Below are 17,246 nucleotides of genomic sequence, written 5' to 3' on the forward strand. Positions count from 1 at the left end.
TGAGCGCCGGGCACCTTCCCGCCCTCGGCGCGGAGCAGGCGGCCGCACTCCTGGCGGTGCTTACAGCTCCTCCCGCCGCAGGCCGACGTCCGAGGGCACTTCCAAGGGCTCCACCTGTGCCGCCGGCCAGCGCCGGGCTCCGTCCCCGCACGGGCTGGCACGGCGGCAGGGCGAGGGCAGCGGGGACAGGGCCTCCTGGGGCTTTTGAATCATTTGGCAGCTAAAAGCATCTCCGTAAAGCAAGCGAAGGGCCCACGCGGGCACTGTGGGGCTGCCGATCTGGCAGGCACCAGGAGAGCAGAGGCACCAGCCCGGAGGGACGCATCAAGACAGCGAGAGACTTTGGCCCATACAAAAAACCTGCTTTTTTGTTTTTTTATGAGGAGAGGACAATTTGGCAATTAGGAAAAGACATTTGGTTCATGGCTACACCAGGAACTGGGCAGCACTTAGAGAGGGCAGGGTCCATTTCTTGCCAAGCAGAGCTGCTTTGGAGGAGCGCAGCGAGCGCCTGGGGGGCAGCGGCCGGGCTGCACATGCAGGAGAGGGTGGTTATTTGGGGCGGGAGGGACGGGAGCGCCATCACCCTCAGCAGAGCAAAGCAGCCGGAGGGAGAAGGATGGGGCTGAGGGCTGCATCGGCCCCTCTACCCTGCTCAACCATCGCCACACCTGGACCTGCACCGTCCAGCTCCGCTCGCATGGCCACCGCTGTCCCAACCTCCAGCTCTGGCAGCGCCGCCTTCCCGGAGGCCCCGAGGAGCCCCGCGTGCTCCAGCTCTGCGGAACGAGCTCCCCGCGCGCACAGCACGAGCGCCGCCGATGCCTGCGCGGAGGAGCCGGCAGCCACCAGTGTCCCGGCCTCGTCCCGTCCTGGCGGTGAAGCACCACAGCCACAGCGCGTGCAGGGGGCACCCTTGGAGCTGCCAGCACGTAACTGCCAGCTTAACTCATGCTGGCAGCTGGAAGCTGGCCCTGCGCTGCGTTTCAATATTCGCACATCGCGCAGCCCCCTCGGCTGCGGCTCTTGCAGCGCTCGCAGTCCGTCCTACCCTGGCGCGGGGGACACGGCGCTCCTCGCGCTTGCGTGCCCATGGGGCACAGATTCGCCCCGCGGAGAGGGCGGCAGCAAAGGCTGCAGGGCACACGGGGCTCCAGGCACCTCGCTTGCGCCGGCTCCAACCCTGCAAACACCTGAGGTGTGGGCAAGAGGGCAAGGGGAAATTTCTGCTTCTCTTTCATATTGACTGATTTCCTTCAATCCCCCAGGGAGGCCACGAGAGACTTGCTCCTGTCCCCAGCAAACAGGGTACAGGCAGGAAAAGCTCTCGGAGGCTGCAACAACTGGCTGGGGGCTTCCCGGGGCAAAGGTGGCCCTGGGCGGCCCCCTGTGTCATGTGACTAAAACAAGTCCATGTATGTGTATATCTTTATATATACAGCATATAAATATATATACACACACATACTGTATATACACACACGCACACCTAGAGTTCCCGGTACGTAAATAAATATATGTCGGAGCAAGATGGGACGCACTCGGCAGCGCCGAGCGCCCTCCCTGCTCCCACCTCTCCCCGCTGCACCCCGTGTCCCAGCGACAGAGCAGGCGGGCTCCTACCTGCGCCCCGGCCCTTCTGCGGAGCAAGCCGGGAGCCGCGGGCAGCACCAGCGCGAGCGGCGGCGGCACCGTCCCGTGCAGCAAAGCCAGCGGCGCGGCCGATCCTGGGGGTCCTGCGCCGGGCGGCAGCGAGCGAGGAGGGGGCTGCGCCGCGGGGCTGCCGCTCGTGCTGCCCGCCTGCGATCAGGTGCTTCTCTGTGCAGAAAAAAAAAGTGATAGTGATAAATGAAAGTCGACAGATTTTAATTTTTTTTTTTTTGCACAAAGACTTTTTTTTCCGTTCCGTTTGGTTTGTGGTTTTTGTGTGTGTGGGTTTTTTTTTTTTTTTCTTCGTTTCCCCTGCGTTTGATTTTGGTTCTGTTTCATTCCCAGGCGTGGCGAAGAGCATGCATTGGAGAGGGCAGGACGGCGGGGGGGCCGCGGCGAGGGCGCCTTCTAGCACTTGTCGTCTTCCTCGGTGTCGCTGAGCACGTCGATGCTGGCCCCGCACATCACGCCCTGCCCGGCCCCTCGCCGCCTCCGCCGGTAGTGCCCGTTGGGCATCTGCCAGCTGTGCCGCAGCGGCGGCGCCGAGCCGATGGTGTTGGAGCGGCCGAGGCTGGTGGCGACGGCCGCTTCGAAGGTGAGCGTCTCCTCCTCGCCGCAGTCCGAGGCGTGCGAGTCGTCGTGCAGGGCCAGGTAGGGCTCCGAGATGTAGCGCTGCGGGGTCGACTGCCGGCTCTGCTTCCCCGGCGGGGAGCTGGAAGACTCGGTGGCGCCGGCGGCGTTGGCCTCCAGGGCCTTGCAGAGCAGCGGCGAGCCGCCCTCGCTGTCGTCGGCGGGCGGCGAGGCGTCCCCGGCGCGTCGCAGCATGGACGCGTACGAGAGCAGGGCGCGCGGCTTGGGGGGCACCGGCGGCAGCTGGCGGCGGCCTCGCCGGGGGGTGCTGGTGTCCGACATGGAGGGGATGGAGCTTTCGCTCAAGGAGCCCGTTCCCTGCAACGGCACCGACACGGGGACAACGCGCTCAGTGCGGGAAGGCAGCTATGTGCCCCGGGCACCTCAGCTTCGCGGGCTCAAAGCGCCCGTGTTTTGGCAGCTGCAGGGCCACCTAGGGACCTGCTCACAGCCCAAAACACGCCACGGGCTGCTCCAGCATTCTGAGCCCTTGCAGGGCTCAGCCCCTCAGGGAAAGCTGCAGCAAGCAGGGACAGCAGGAGCTCCCAGGGGTTGGGATATCCTCCCTGGCTTTGGCAGGGTGCTCTTTCTAAGCCTCCTTAGGCACCTGGACAGGCACTCGTGAGCCCGTGGGGCTCCCGCAGCACCTACCTGCCTGTTGGGTGTCTGTGACCTGCCCTCGCTGGGTGACCGGGACTCACGCCGCCCCTCCGGAGATTCGTCGTGCGCCTGGGGACTCCTCTCCTCCGAGTTGCAGCGGGAGATGTCCGGGGACAGCAGGTGCTTGCGCTCTTTGGATCGCCCCCGCTCCCTGCCGCCCGAGCGGTGGCCGTCGGACCGGTGGCCTGCAGAAAACCCAAGTCAGGCCCTGAACGCCCAGAAATAGGGACGATGGGGAGACCAGGCATTGGGGCTGCCAGCAAAACAGCTCAAGCCCACGCAGCGCGTGGCCTCCACGCGGCTTGGGCCTAGGCACCAAAGTGGCTTCTTGCCCAACGGCACCGTCCTGGCCGCACTCACCCGAGTCGGCGTTGAGGCGCCGGGCCGAGAGCTGGAGCGAGGAGTGGTAGCTGCGCCGGCGGGACTTGTACGTGTTCTCGCTGCTGCGCTCCATGGAGAACTCGTCCAGCCAGGAGCTGTTGGTGCGCTTGTCCCGGATGGTGGAGAACGATCGCCGCATGGAGCTAGTGTCTGTGACCACCTGCAAAGAGGCCCCGGGGCGTTAGTGACAGCAGGGGCTCGGCGGAGCTGCTCTGCATGGCAGCACTTGGGCGAGGAAAGGAGCCACGATGCAGTTTAGCTTCTGTGCTTCCAGGTTCCTCTGCCCCAGACTAGTGCTTATCGGGCTCTGAAAGCAAAGGGGACAACCCCACTTCCAGCCACGGCACTGAGCTCTAGAGCAAACCAGCAGCGCCAGGCAGGGAGACAACGGGGGCTGCCGGAGCACTGCCCCCAGAGCTAACCCAGCATCACTGCCTGGTTTCAAAACTGGACGCTGAGCAGTGCTGAGCGGTGTCCGAGGAGAGAGACCTAACAGAGGGAGCAGAGGGCCTTGGTTCTTCCAGCACCTGAAGCCGCTTGCTTGGGGTTTATTTTCCCAGTTACTACCACTTTTTCAGATTCCTCCTTCCTCCATTCCTCCATTTCCTTTATACCTGAGCTGCCTTCATTCCCTTTTGCTCTATGACGCCCTCCCCTTGCCTTTCCCCTGTATTCCTTTCCTCTTCCCTTGCTCTCATTGTTGCTTTATTGTCCCACCAATCCTTCCCTCTCCCTTTATCTCCTCCATTCCTTCTCCCCTTTCCTACCCTCCCTTGCGTCCTCAAATTCTTTGGCACAGCATCACCTCCTTATGCATTTCCTTTGGTTTTATTTTACCAGCATTTTTCCTCTCCAGCCATGGGGTCATTCTCTCCTTCCTGTCTCTTCCTTCCTGACTCCTCATGCTATATCGTCTTCTGCTCTCATCCCCTTTCTCTGTTCAACTCCATTGCTTGAATGGTCAACAAAGTCCACATGGAACAGCTACATTTCCTTTTCACATTCCTCCAAAGAATCACCACAGACCAGCACCAGTACCACGATGCAAGAGCCTGGTGTTGGCACCATCTCTGCTATGAGAATAGAGACCCGGAGACTTTGCAGCAAGAAGCTGCAAAATTGAATCCTATGAAAGCTTGTGATTCTTGGTCAGAACTGAATGCAGACAGAACAACAGAGAAACCAGGCAGACAAACAAGGAGGTGAAAGGTGGCCTGGGTTCCCCTGGACAGACTGTCCAGGGGTGCAGGTAGAGATGAGTGTGTTGGGAGAGTGGGAAAGGAAATAAAAGGCTCCAACATCCATAAAATGGTCTTAGATCTGGGCAGGGACTCTTTAAAGCTGCATCTAGCAGTGCTAGTCTGCCCAGGCGGTGCCCAGGGCTGGAGGAAAGGAGGGGTGTCCCTCAGCATGGGGACCGCATAGGAACATCCCGCAGGTCCCTGCTCCACCGTGGACCTCCTGCACGAGCCCTCCCTTAGCTGCTCTCTGCTGCTGTCCCCACTGCAGAGAGGGACAGCAGCTCTCTCCCTCTGCGAAGCCATCCGGAGATGGAGAGATGCTCCCACGGAAGGCAGTGAGGGCCCAGGAGGACATTCTCAACGCGGAGAGAAGCACCAGTGTTACCTGGCAGGCTTTGCTGGGACTCGGCATCGATGGGGGCTTTCCTTGGTTTTACCTGGGGATCCACAGTGAGACGAGGCATGGAGGCGGCCCTCCCAGATACAGCGTGGTCCTGAGTGTCCACGGGAAGGTAGTTGCCACGGTTAGAGGGCTGCACTCTCTGAAATTCCCTAACCTCTGGCTCCTGGAAACAAAGACACAGCCAAACTCTTGGGATGGGGTTGGAGCAGAACAGCACGCTGCTTCTGCAAGTGTCTGCAGGGGAACGCCCAGGTCTCTCACAGCTTGGCAACCAGGGACAGGTTTTAAGTTGGCCAAAAAGTAACTCTAAGAAATATTACTAGTCATGTTGTAACTTAAAAATAATTTCCATTTCACAATCCATTGCAGGTGAGCCCAGAAATGGAGTTTCAGGTTCTTGCCCACCTGACGTTCAATTCACCTTACACTGTTTCCTTTCAATGATGATCTCCAGAACCCTGCCTGGATTTTGGTAACCTCCTGAAGGTCTGGCTCTAAATCTTTACCTTTTCTATTCATCTAGGATAGGAAGCCATGCCAAGGAACTATGGAAATTAGCAGGGCACGACATGAAGTGTGCGCAGCTTTGCTTTTTGGGAGGCGCCCTGTTGAGGAGGGATCTCAGCACTGCTCCTCCCTGCCCGGGTCACCACCCCAGCGGGCTGTGGTCACCGGCTTGGCCAGAGGGCAGGCAAGTGATTGGGGCAGATCGGGTGAGGAGACAGCGAGGGTTTGTGGTTGGACTCGATGATCTTAAAGGCCTTTTCCAACCACAGTGATTCTACGACAGCACGTGTGTGTGGTACACGACTCACAGAGAGTACTACGGACTCTGGGGGACACAGATTGGGCCGGAGATGCACAGTGATACAACACTGCAGGCCAACAAGTGTCGGGGTGGTGCGTGAGTGCACACACACAGACATGGAAATATAGAGAGAGATATGCATATATATACACACACACAGAGACACTGCTGCTGCCGACCAGCAGGTGTGTGGGGCCAGAGGGCTGTGTGCCTGTTGGTGACACAGTTTCACAGCTGACTTTGGATCAGGGACATCGGCACTGACAACAAAATGAACACAAATCCAAAAACATCAGATACCATCACTCAGCATGGGATAACCCACTGAAATGAGCGCTCAGTGAAAGAAAGAGCAGCCTGTGAAGAGAAGGACATTTTACTGCAGGACATCAAACTGCGGTCATAGGTCTCAAGAGGCTGCACTGGTTGCTGTTTGGTGCCAGTGGCACAGAACCAAGGCCAACCCGGGGTTCCCTGTGTTCCCGTTACTCAGGCAGAGGCGAAGGGCAGAAGAACAGTGAATTTTCACCCTGTTTGGATCTGTGTGTGATCCGAAGGCTGCCATTACCCCGTTGTGCTCACTGCCCCTCACCCTGCCCATGCCACGGCCATAGGAAGCAGCATTTCACCTTGGTGCTGTTACACCTAGACCTCCCCTTGCCCGCCAGCCTCCTCGCGGCCAGCACAGGAAAGCACTTGTGAGGCCGAGCGTGACTTTACCAGGGACTGGTGCTCCTGGTACTGCCCATGTGCCGAATCCATGCATGCCAGCTGGAAAATCTCCTGCGGCGAGAGCGGGCTCAGCGAGGGGAACCCACTGCGGCTGCTCCTGCAAAGAGAGCACAGCTTCAGGGAGACCTCGGGCCTGCTGCTGCGACCACTGGGCAAGGCTTCTCCTGCAGATCCCCTTGCCAACCCACCAGGGCGTCGAGGCCAAGAGCCCCAGGACAAACACCAAGCTCCAAAGTTGTCTGAGGCTCAAAGGCTACAGTTTGGCCACCCCAGCTTGTTAAGAAGGACCCTATTTACTTAGTGCGGTAGCTCTCATGAAAAGGATCCACCTCACAGGAGGAGAGGAGGAAGAAAAGCTTCGGTGTTGTCCTGTCAACCAGCATGTAAATGGGAAAGAGAATTCAGAGACCAACACAGAGCCACCTGCCACGTGCTTTGCACACTCATCTCACAACCAAGGAGACCCTCCTGGGTTCTGGCATGGTCCTGCAAGAGGAGTGTCCACGCAGGCATCCCTCTCATCTTCCCCAGCTTTGGTAGCTTTGCTGCTGCTGGTGAGGCTGATGCAAACCAGCTATCTGGGATCCTGCCCGCAGCAAACAAGAGCTTCATGCTGGGAAAGTTCTGCCCAGGGCCTGGATTTCCTCTCTTCTAGGTAGCCCTACTCGCCTTCACACTTCCCCAATGCCAGCTCCAAAAAAAACAAATGAAAGCAACAGATACAGCAAGTTAAAGGAATACTTCTCCTACACACACACCACCTCTCCTGTTCTCAAGACAGTACTCACAGGCCCGAGAGGGTGTCCTGCTGCAGATAAGGCAGAGCCTTCGCATTTGAGATGATTTCTTGTGGCAAGGAGGAAGGCTCCATGCGCTGGAACATTGGAGCATTTTTCTGTATTGAGGAAAGGAAGAACCTGAGCTGGCCAGAAGAACCTGAGCCTTAAATGCAGAAGAGCGTCCAGGGCATCCCCAATAAAACCCACTGTGCTTGGAGAGGTGACGGTGTGCTCCTGTTCCCTGCTGGTGACTGAGGATGCCCTGCACGTGTCACCCATACACCCCAACCTGTACTGCTATCCTTGCCCCTCACAGTAGGTGCCCAAGCCCACCAGCTCGCTGGCCAGCGAGCATCCGTTTAGCAGGGATGTGGTGGGAAGGGACAAACTGCCTGCAGCACCATCCCTGGGAAGATGCTTTGAACTCACCCATTCTGCCCACCTCGTGCTGCTCTTGAACCTCACCTGTTCCTCCAGCTGCTGCCTCTGCTTTTTCGCTTTGCTCTGCTTGTAGTAATCCATGATCATCATGGCTGCATATATTTTGCCAACAGTCAGGTCAGAGGCTGAGAGTGTAAAAGGGGAAGAGGGAAAGACACTGTCATTTTAAGAGAAACAGCAGGTCTGAAGGCATCAGCGCTGACCTCAGGAGGAGCCCTGACACCAAGTACCTCGGTGACCCTCCAGCTCTGCTCTCTGCTCTGAGGGAGAGAGAACTAAACACACTAAACACTCTGGGGAGAGATGAAATGGATGAAAATAATTTGAAAGCATCATAACAAAGCATCAAAATGCATATCTTTGTCACATCATCAAATGTAATGGAGCAAGCACTTCTCAGCTTTTGGTCCCTATAAAGCTCCAGAGATGACTTTGGATTTGGCCAAGGAGGGTACTGCATTTTTCAAGAGGGTTAACAAAGAGCCAGGCAGAGCAGGGCAGAACTAAGCTTGTCTCAGCATAATCCCTTCCCCTCTTGTCCTCCATCCGGGGGTTGCTCTGACCACTCCCTGCCCCACTCTGATTCAAGTGTGACAGGAACTTGGCAGTGATGCCAAGGGGCAGTGCGGGGAGACTCACTTTTTGGCATAGGTACCAACAGGTCAAGCACTTTCTGTGACAGATGAGGCCAAATGGTCAGGATCTCCTTTTGAAGCTCGGAGTCCAGCTGCTGCCAGTCGGCACCACCTGGAATAGCAGGGGACAAAAAGCCCACGTGCATCAACACCCAGCACCAAGGCCCAGCTAAACATATCTCTTTTCAGGCCCGAAAGCTAGGCTCACTTGCAGCACCCAGCAGCAACCAACTTTTCAGGCTGGGAGGGCCCCCTTGCAGCAGCGAGCTCAGCCTCCCGCACTTGCAGGCAAACTTTCCCATTGCCGTTTCCATATGTGCCTCCATCTCCAGTCCCCTGCCCTCCCACTCAAAGCTGCCATCTTCAAGCTCTCCTTGGGTCCATCTCTGCAGCTCCAAACCCACTCCAGCCCACACACACCTGCTGCTGCCCCACTTTCTCTTTTCTGGTAAGTGGATCATGTGCTGGTGAAAGAGCAGCTCAGCTCAGTTGAAATCCTTGATTTCTCATCACGTAGCTCTCTAGCCGGCAGTGAAGGGAGTCTCTGAGCTCTAAAAGACCCAAGCTCAAAGGCAGAGACCCAAGGCCAGAGCAAAGAAACTTGGCTAAGGCAGGAGAGACCCAGGTGTCTACTTTATCTAGATAGAGCTTGAAATTGTATTTTTTTTTCTAAATGCAGGGAGCTGTCTGACCACTGGGATTTTGATAATATTGCCCTAGATTGGATTTGCTTCCCAGACTTGAGGTTTTCCCTGGGGAGACTTTTTGAAAATTGGATGTTTCCACAGAAAGCTTTTGCTTTGATGAATCAGTTTTGCCAGCAACAACAAACCAAGTCTTCCCGCTCTGGACATTTTATCTTCCATGCAAGAAAGATTTCTATTCCTCAGTCAGGGAAGGCCAAACATGCATGATCTTTCCCCTCTTTGCTTTGCTTCTGTAGATCTGGAGGAAGGGAAATTCTCCATCACCCCTTTTCACATTTTGTGCACTGGATGTTATGTTCCATTTCTGCTTTCCAGGCAGAGTAGCTTCCAGTAGAAACCCAGCCAGGTCTTCCACAGAGAAATGGATTTTGATTTGTGACAGAAGGCAGAAGAAATTCACCTTTCTGGGTCAATCACTTCCAGCCACACTGCTGGTTCTGGGCAGCCAGACCCAGTTTAACTGTGCACATCATGCTCAGCCCGACCGAAGCACAACAGAGTGAGTTGGCTCCCTTCAGCCAGCACTGACAACTCTGAAATCCTCCTCCTCTGTCCCCTCTCTGTGCCACTAATGTTACCTTTGGCAATTTTGATGTCCAGGGCCGTGCGTATGAGCGCCATCAAGGTGGAGGTGAAGTGGACTGTCATGTCCTCAGCTACGGGCATGTTCATCAGCACCAGTCTCTGCGCAAGAGAGAGAAGAAAACAGCGGACGGAAAACAATATCGAAAAACACATCGACCAGGCTGGAGGAAAAGAACTTAAACATCAAAAAAAGAAAAAAAAAAGGAAAAAAACAGGAAAAAAAAAAGTAAAAAGCAACAAAGAGTGTCAAAACAGCACAGCCAAAAAAGAAGGGCAAGGATCACCCCCCCACGCCCCGGCTCCTTCCACCCCAGGACACCGGCTCACTGCCTTCCAGGGCTCCTCCTGCACCCCCCAGGAACAGCCCCTGAGCCCCTCTCCCCGAGAAGGCGCCGGCACGGGGCCCTCATGGCACTTTTGGAAAGACACTCCCGAACCATCAGAGATGGGGCATGAGATCTGCTGCGCACGGGGAGATGAGGCTCAGTTTACCGTTCCCAGGTGGTTTGGCTTTCCGGCTCTCAACCCTTCCCGCCTGGGGCAGGGGAGAGGAGGGTCTCTAACCTCCAGGGACTTCAGATCAACTTGATTCCTCTAGCATGCTACATCCTGGCGCCCCCTTTTTGTGTCTTTCAGAGATGAAGTTTGCCAGCACATGCACAAGGTCCAAATTATCCGAGGGTGGGGAAGGGAAAGAGGGGGAAGGAGAAGTGCAGATGGAAAAAGAGAAGGGAAACCAAGGCAGGTTAGACACGCCATGCTCCTTCCCCACCCTGGGCAGGCGGGGTGCAAACCGAAGTGACCAGATCCACTTTCCAGAGAGTATATTTTGCTTTGTGATTACCTTGGATCATCCCTTTCCCACCCATTCCTTCTCTCCTGGCTTCTCATGTCCTTTCCCTGCCTTCAACCCTCCCAGCTCCTCCTGAGCAAGTGCAGCAGGGGGTATATGCACATATCACCAAATGTGTGAGAGCGGAGAGGACGGCAGTGCGTTTGCAAGTGTGCAGGTGTCGACCCACAGCTAGCACCTTTGCCCACACACTAGAGAGTCTATCACCAGGCAGACGCCCGTGGCCAGGAAGGGCTTGTTTGCTCCAGACCTGGGCTGTGCCAACACTGCTCCACATCTCTGAGCCTTTTCCTAGTGACCACTGCCCTTGCCAGAAGCTTGGGCCAGTGGCAAACCATCCACTGCTCCCACCCAGTGTCCCTTAGGACTTCCTGCTGCTCCTGACCTACAGCTCCACAGCCAGAAGAAAGCAGTGCCAGTGCATGCTCCAGGAGCGAGCTACGGGGAGCTTCATAGGGGTAAAACCCAGAGCCTCCTTTTGAAGTCGCTGCTTCGTCTTGTGTGCACCTCATACAAGCCATCCTTGGGATGGCCTGCAGCATTGTGCCACTCCAAAACTGGGTCTTCCCATACTGCAGGGCTGCTCCTCCAGAATATTCCCTCAGTGGCCCACCTCCTTCCCATCTCCTTGAGCTTGAGCCAAGTTCCTGCACTGGGTGGGCCAAGCGTGGTTCCAGGACGAGCGACCCCAAAGCCAACTGGGCCAGTGAGCTCTGAGAGATGTCACAGCCTCCTGAACATGCCATAGGGCAAGTCATCACCTCATCTTCTCCAGCCCTTCAACTTCCCCAACTCTCTCTTTTTCTGACCGTGTCCCTCCTACTCCACTGTGGCCACCTGCCCCTGAGCTCCCAGCGTTTGCGAGTGACAACGTGAGCGTCACGTGCACAGACAGCAAGCGTGGCTGGAGCTCGCCTGTACACACCACGTTATTCCCGGGAGTGAGCTAAAGACCTGTTGAAAGCCCCACAACCTCCCCATCTGCCCCCAAAGTCCCACCTCCCACCACTCCATATTAAGCCCCAGCTCCTGCTCAGCTCTAGCCCGCATAGAAGGAAGGGTTGGTCTACCTTATAGGCCACTTTGGAAGGACATCTCTTGCCGAGGCCTAGCGGTGGTGACATAAGAGTCAGCATTTCATACATCTCAGTGTAATGGATTCGGCCACTGCTCATGAAGGGGGAAGGGGAGGGAGGGAGATGCAGAGAGAGAGGAGGCATTCCCAGAGAGCAGAAAAACATACGAACAAAATAGTACAGGAAACAGGAGAGAAAAAACAAACGGACAAACAGGAAAAGAACAGGAAACCCGTTAATCAAGGCAAATCATACATGAGAGACTGTCCTGATGTGGATTTATAGCACTACTCACACAGACCCAGGAATGCCGGTGTAAAACAGCTCACCCTCTCCTCTCTGCTGCGGGCCTCAAGCACCTGTCTCGCTAGCCTGGCAGTTTTTCTGGCCTCAACCCCTTTCCTAAAGTCCTCCAGAAGTCCCCAACTTGTCCCACAGGTTCCAGGGCTGTGTGCGAGTGGTATAAATCAGATACACGGCACTCAAGCCATGGGTTATTTGAGATACGGTGGTTGGTACCACAGCGATTCAAAGTGATCTGTGGCCTCTGCAGCGTCTTCCCTCCGGGGGCCTGGGTATTGCTTTACGTTGCCACCTAACCCATAGCCGGAAGGCTGTGTATCCCCATCTCATAACGTCTATGCAATTGGGAGGCAGCATCTTGCATAGAAGGCAGTGGGCCAGGGTCACTTGTCAAAGGAAGATGCCCAGTTGCTTCCGTCTGGCTCTGCGGATGGACCACTTTCCCACCATGCACCAGTGCAAAAGGCATGCTGAATTGGCTGAAAAAACAAAACCGGGAGGAAAAGTTGTACATGCCATGCTCCCGCCCTGGCTCTCTCCCACATGCGGCTGCAAGTTCCACCAGGATGGAGTTTAAAGAGTCTCAGCAGAGGCAGCTGTTTGGGCCTTCCAACATTGGGGTTCGTTTGGGTTTCCCAAGTGAGACAGCTAGGACGGCCCCCCACCTCATGCTCCTCTGCTTTGTAAGAACCTGCTTAGGAGTGCTGCAGTGAAGAGCACTGCCAAAAATGGGCCACCCAATGACGCCCTGAGCTCTCCACCGGGCTGAAATATTTGGAGTGTGCCTTCCTCTCTCCACACATGTTGGAGACCGTGCAAATGTCATCTCCCAGGGATGCTGGGCTTGGCCGCCTCTTCTTGCCCTCTTACCAGGCTTCCAATCTGCACTGCAACATTCGGGATGGTTAATGGACAAGGACAATCTTGCAACAGTAAAGGCGTCAACCGTTACAGGGGAAGTGGCTGCTGGAGAGAAACCTGTCTCAGCTGAATCTGCCTGGGAGAGAGGGAACTGATGAAAAACAAAGCACTCCCTGCAGGATCCTGATCTCTTCCCCAGCCATCTGTTGAGCATATCATGGAAAGGGAAGATCCTTCCTCTTCTCAGGGGTACCAGCTAGTTTGAAGGAGCTCCCTGACCAAAGAGGCCCCCACCAAGATGAGTCCTGAAGTTTCTGGTGTGAAATAGAGATGCTGATGAGTAGTCAGCAGCCACTCTGCAACAGGAGCTGTACAGCGTGCAGGCACAGAACAGACTGGGCAAACTCCATTCTTTTTGCAAACCAACAAATCTAAATGAGTTGGAAATAAGATTGATTGAGGAGAAAATATCCAGAGAGGCAGGCTCACCACTCCATAAGCACATGTGTGTTCACTTCAGCAAGTCGTGGCTGTTGCAGTGCCTGCCCAGATGTGGTTGCAGGCTCCTTTCTCACATCACTTTGGAAATTACGGCTCTTCCTGCCACTACAAAGGGGAAACAGAGCACGAGACAGGCTCAGCAAGCTGCGAGCAAGTGCTTTGGGTTTGCATGTTGGTTTCTGGCCCATGGTGGCAAGATTTGACCGTCACGTGGGTTTTCTTTCTTCTTCGGATGCTTTTCAAGAATGGTTCCAGGCCGAGAGCAGGAATCTCTGAAAAATCCTTCAGTGAAACGCCTCCTGCTCAGGGAAGGAGAAGACCAAGGGAGAGAAGGGAGAGAGGGCTGGAAGGGTACAGCCTATTCCACATGACAGTAGAAGCTAGTCTTGCTCTGTCTGCCTCGGTTTCCCCCTTGAGCTCATTCTTCTCATCCAGCTCACTCGTCACTGTTCTGTTCATCCCACAGGGACACTGTGAGAGATCCTGCAGGGCTTGCTCTTATCAGGAAGCATTACCTTCCTGAGCATGTCTCCTTGCAGTAGATATAAGCCGTAACTTTGTCAGCACTAGTGAGTGCAAAAAAATCTCTTTCAGGGTGCGCTGCTGTGTGAGACTGGGCAAAATAAACCAGGAAAAAAAAAAAAAAAAAGCTCCAGAATATTCATAGCGTGATTTCTGAATCCTTACACATGGGAAGCACAGGACCCACAGACAAATCCATCCTGCTGCGGACTTGACTGCAGTCATAGTGAACAGCATTTGCCTTGAATCTCTCCTTTCAGATCCAGAGAAGTCTATGCCAAGTAGGTCACTGCACCAGATGATACGGTTTAGGAGAAGAGCCTTTGCCAGTGAAACCCTGATGGCAACTGAAAAAAAAAAACTAGAAATTCCTCCTGCAGGGATCTGAGCACGTGCCCTCAACAAACCTCCTTGTCCATTACCAAAGATGCAACAGAGACGAGTGAAAAGAGCGCAAGGATCTGTTCCTTGAATGGGTGAAAGAATGTGAGATTCTTGCGAGTACTTCCCACCTTTATGTAAAGGGCTCTTCATAAAAGAGATGATGCAGCATTCAGGCCTTGTCTCACTTCCTCTGCTTTACTTCTGGTGCTGGTCTGTCCTGCGAGATTTCAGATGTGCACAGGGTAAATCCTTAATTCTCGGATGTGCTGGAAAGCATAAAGACTTCCCGTGATGTGAGGGAGATGAAGATGGCTGGGACAGGGAGAACTTTCTGGTTCCTCTTGTGACTTTTTCTGTGTTTCTTGCAGTCACACACAGCCATAATCACTTTTTTTTTTTGGCACATCTTAGCTCTCTTGCTCATGGAAATGCACTGGGTGGATACTGGTGAGAAGTGCTGGAGGATGTATACCCGAAAAGGAGTCAACTTTCGCAAAGGAAGGCAGATTTTTGCCCTGAAAATTGGTGCACTCTTATGAACCCATGGAAGGCAGACTCTGGGATTCACATCAAGAATGGCCATGGAGGGTGACAGACCCACTTCAGTGACGCTGTCCTGAAGATGCATTCCTGACACAGCGGGGAAGATCTGGAGGCTACATCACACCATGAAGAGGAACCATCTTCTCTTCTAGAACAACAACCTGCTTCAGTGACGCTGTCCTGAAGATGCATTCCTGACACAGCGGGGAAGATCTGGAGGCTACATCACACCATGAAGAGGAACCATCTTCTCTTCTAGAACAACAACCTGCAGATTGGAAACTTCTGTGCTTCCCTCCTATATCTTCTTAGAGACTGGGAGAGAATAGGAGAGAAGGAAGAGCCCAGTGGTCTTGTGCCACGGACAGGGCCATGATGACACTTCAGAGAAGGTGGCTTCAGAGAAGGTGCATCATTTTACTTGGCTGCCACTCCAAAATAGAATGTAAAAGAATGTGCACGCTAAAGATTCATAAGGAGGCCAAACTGCTGCTTCAGATTCATGTCTAAAGTGGCCCAAGCAGAGGAAGAGAAGTGGCCGAGCTCTGAAGATCTGGGACAAGTCTGAGTGGCTGCTGACACCTGTAGGAGAGGCACAGCCCGGGCACTGCAGAAGAGCATGGCTAACACAGAGCCAACAACGCTCCATCTTCTCACAGCAGGTCCAGCCAGCCAAGTGCAAGATTAGGAAGAGTCTTGTTCCCCAGAGATACGACCGGGTAACATCCAACACCACACTTAGAGCAGGTGCTGTGCCTCTGTCTGGCATGGCATAGAGTCCCTTGGGTCTCTCCAAGGAAAGGGGTCACTCTGGCCTCTTCTTCCTCCCCCCAGCCTCTGTCTCCAAATCAGCGACAAAGCGCCCAGCATCCTCCTACCTTCAACTTTTCCCGTCCTTTTCCAGGAGTAAGCCATATGTGAGCCCCACTCACCAGTGGGGGGTAAAACCTGCTCCCACTGAGGCTACTTGTAGAAGCAAAAGGGACCAGGGCCACCTGGCCTGGCAGCCCCACAGCTCCGTTGCGGGAGCGCTCCCTCCCTGCCAGGCACAGGGAGCTGGGCAGCACAGGGGCCGACAGAGCCAGGCGGGGGCTGGAATTTGTTGGAACCCACCCCGGGAGGCTCTGGGCCCCCCTGGACCCCTGCGGGGACAGCTGCTGGCTCTGGGAAGGCGCGGACCTCTTTAAACTCGAAGGAAAGCAACATCAGGGTTCCCTCGGGAGGCGCAGTGGTGGTGGAGCGAGGGGGGAAGGAGGGGTGGATGGTGCGTCCCGTGGCCAGGTTGTGGCGGAGGACTGGGAGGCAAACCTTGCACGCCACCCTGTAGGGGCAGTTCTCTCCTAGGCCCAGAGGAGGCGAGATCACCCGTACTAATTTGTACATATCCTTATACGAGATCCTGCCGCTGCAAAGGAAGCACAGGTGGGTTAATAGGACACTGAGAGGGTGGAGGAGAGGATGGAGAGCTTAACTGAGGGGCTGGCACTGTCTGTGGGCCAAGACCTCCAGGGGTCCAAGTCTCTTCTCCTTCTGGCTCTGTCAGACCCAGAAAGCTGTGAACTTGCTTAAGCACCAGCTACTGCCTCTCCGACGCAAATCAATTCATACCTCCTCATACGGACCCACACTGGAGGGGACAGTGCCTCTGGAGAAACATGGCTTTGGGGGTGACCACTATCCCCATTTCCTTTCCTCCTAGCATCCCTGGCCACCTGAACCTGGTGGGAGAGGGTTGGCGTTTTACACAGGGTGAGGGTGCAACTTGCTTGGGTTCTAGAAACAACAAGCCCTTTTGATGGAGTTGTGTCACATCACACCACGAGAGCACCAGGCCTTGCGTGGCCGGCTCTCTGGTCCTCGAAAGGTGCCAACGAGGTTGGTAGCTGAGTCAATTGTATCTCCAAAATCTGGGAACCTGAGACAGGGAGAGATAATGTGACCAGCTGGTGACTGGTGGGTCTGGCACTAGCACCTAGGTCTCTCGAGGTCCAGTCCTGTGCTCTGACCACCAGACCACGCTCTGCCAAGGGTACACATTATTAGAAGCAATCCCTCCTGTACGCACACCCCTTCTCACCCACAGAAGCACATATTCCCAGACCCGACTCCAGTAACCACGGAATACAGCCCACAGCCCTCCTTCAGCAGCAGAAATAGTTAAACAGTCAAGGCCGAGAGCAGATCTAGGGTGCAGATGCTGATCTCTCGACACCAGCTCCACATCAGCGTCCTTCAGAAGGTGGGATCGTATTGGGTGGAAGCACTGAGGTGCAGAGTACTGCAGGCCTCCTGGGCATCCTTCGACAAGTGTGGAGGGAAACCATGCGAGGAGGCAAAGCTTAGCATCGCCATTCTGCCTGGCACCTTTGCCTCTCGTTTCTCCTCACCCTTGTCCTATCCCCGCTCCATTGCTGGCCAGAGATAACCCAACCATCTGGAGAAAAACAATCCTTGAGCATTCCCGGCACCAGACCCGACACGGTCTCCTTGCAAAGCCTTTCATGTGGCATTCTTGGTTTTGGTGTCGACATGCGGAACTGCCGCCCCGTCC

At 55.2% G+C, this 17,246-nt stretch overlaps 1 protein-coding gene across 2 annotated transcripts in view; it reads right to left on the reverse strand.

The window, feature by feature from the left end:
• Window positions 1-1,800: 1,800 nt before the first annotated feature.
• Window positions 1,801-17,246, reverse strand: part of CACNA1E (calcium voltage-gated channel subunit alpha1 E) — a 94,376-nt gene continuing 78,930 nt past the window's right edge. The window contains exons 40-49 of one of the 2 annotated variants that reach the window (XM_088524851.1): window positions 11,576-11,672; window positions 9,646-9,751; window positions 8,365-8,472; window positions 7,750-7,850; window positions 7,294-7,400; window positions 6,494-6,602; window positions 5,000-5,128; window positions 3,301-3,481; window positions 2,932-3,125; window positions 1,801-2,598 (exon numbers count right to left, since the gene is read on the reverse strand). In XM_088524851.1, coding sequence (XP_088380977.1) covers window positions 2,059-2,598; window positions 2,932-3,125; window positions 3,301-3,481; window positions 5,000-5,128; window positions 6,494-6,602; window positions 7,294-7,400; window positions 7,750-7,850; window positions 8,365-8,472; window positions 9,646-9,751; window positions 11,576-11,672 — 1,672 coding nt within the window. In that variant the 3' untranslated portion in view covers window positions 1,801-2,058. Of the gene's footprint in view, window positions 2,599-2,931; window positions 3,126-3,300; window positions 3,482-4,999; window positions 5,129-6,493; window positions 6,603-7,293; window positions 7,401-7,749; window positions 7,851-8,364; window positions 8,473-9,645; window positions 9,752-11,575; window positions 11,673-16,003; window positions 16,101-17,246 lie in introns of both variants that reach the window. The other variant, XM_088524852.1, reaches the window with a different exon arrangement.

The sequence above is a fragment of the Tinamus guttatus genome, unplaced genomic scaffold (assembly GCF_059628265.1).
Source record: "Tinamus guttatus ecotype Peru unplaced genomic scaffold, ASM5962826v1 Tinamus_guttatus_pri_ptg000215l, whole genome shotgun sequence".
Taxonomy (NCBI): Eukaryota; Metazoa; Chordata; class Aves; order Tinamiformes; family Tinamidae; genus Tinamus; species Tinamus guttatus.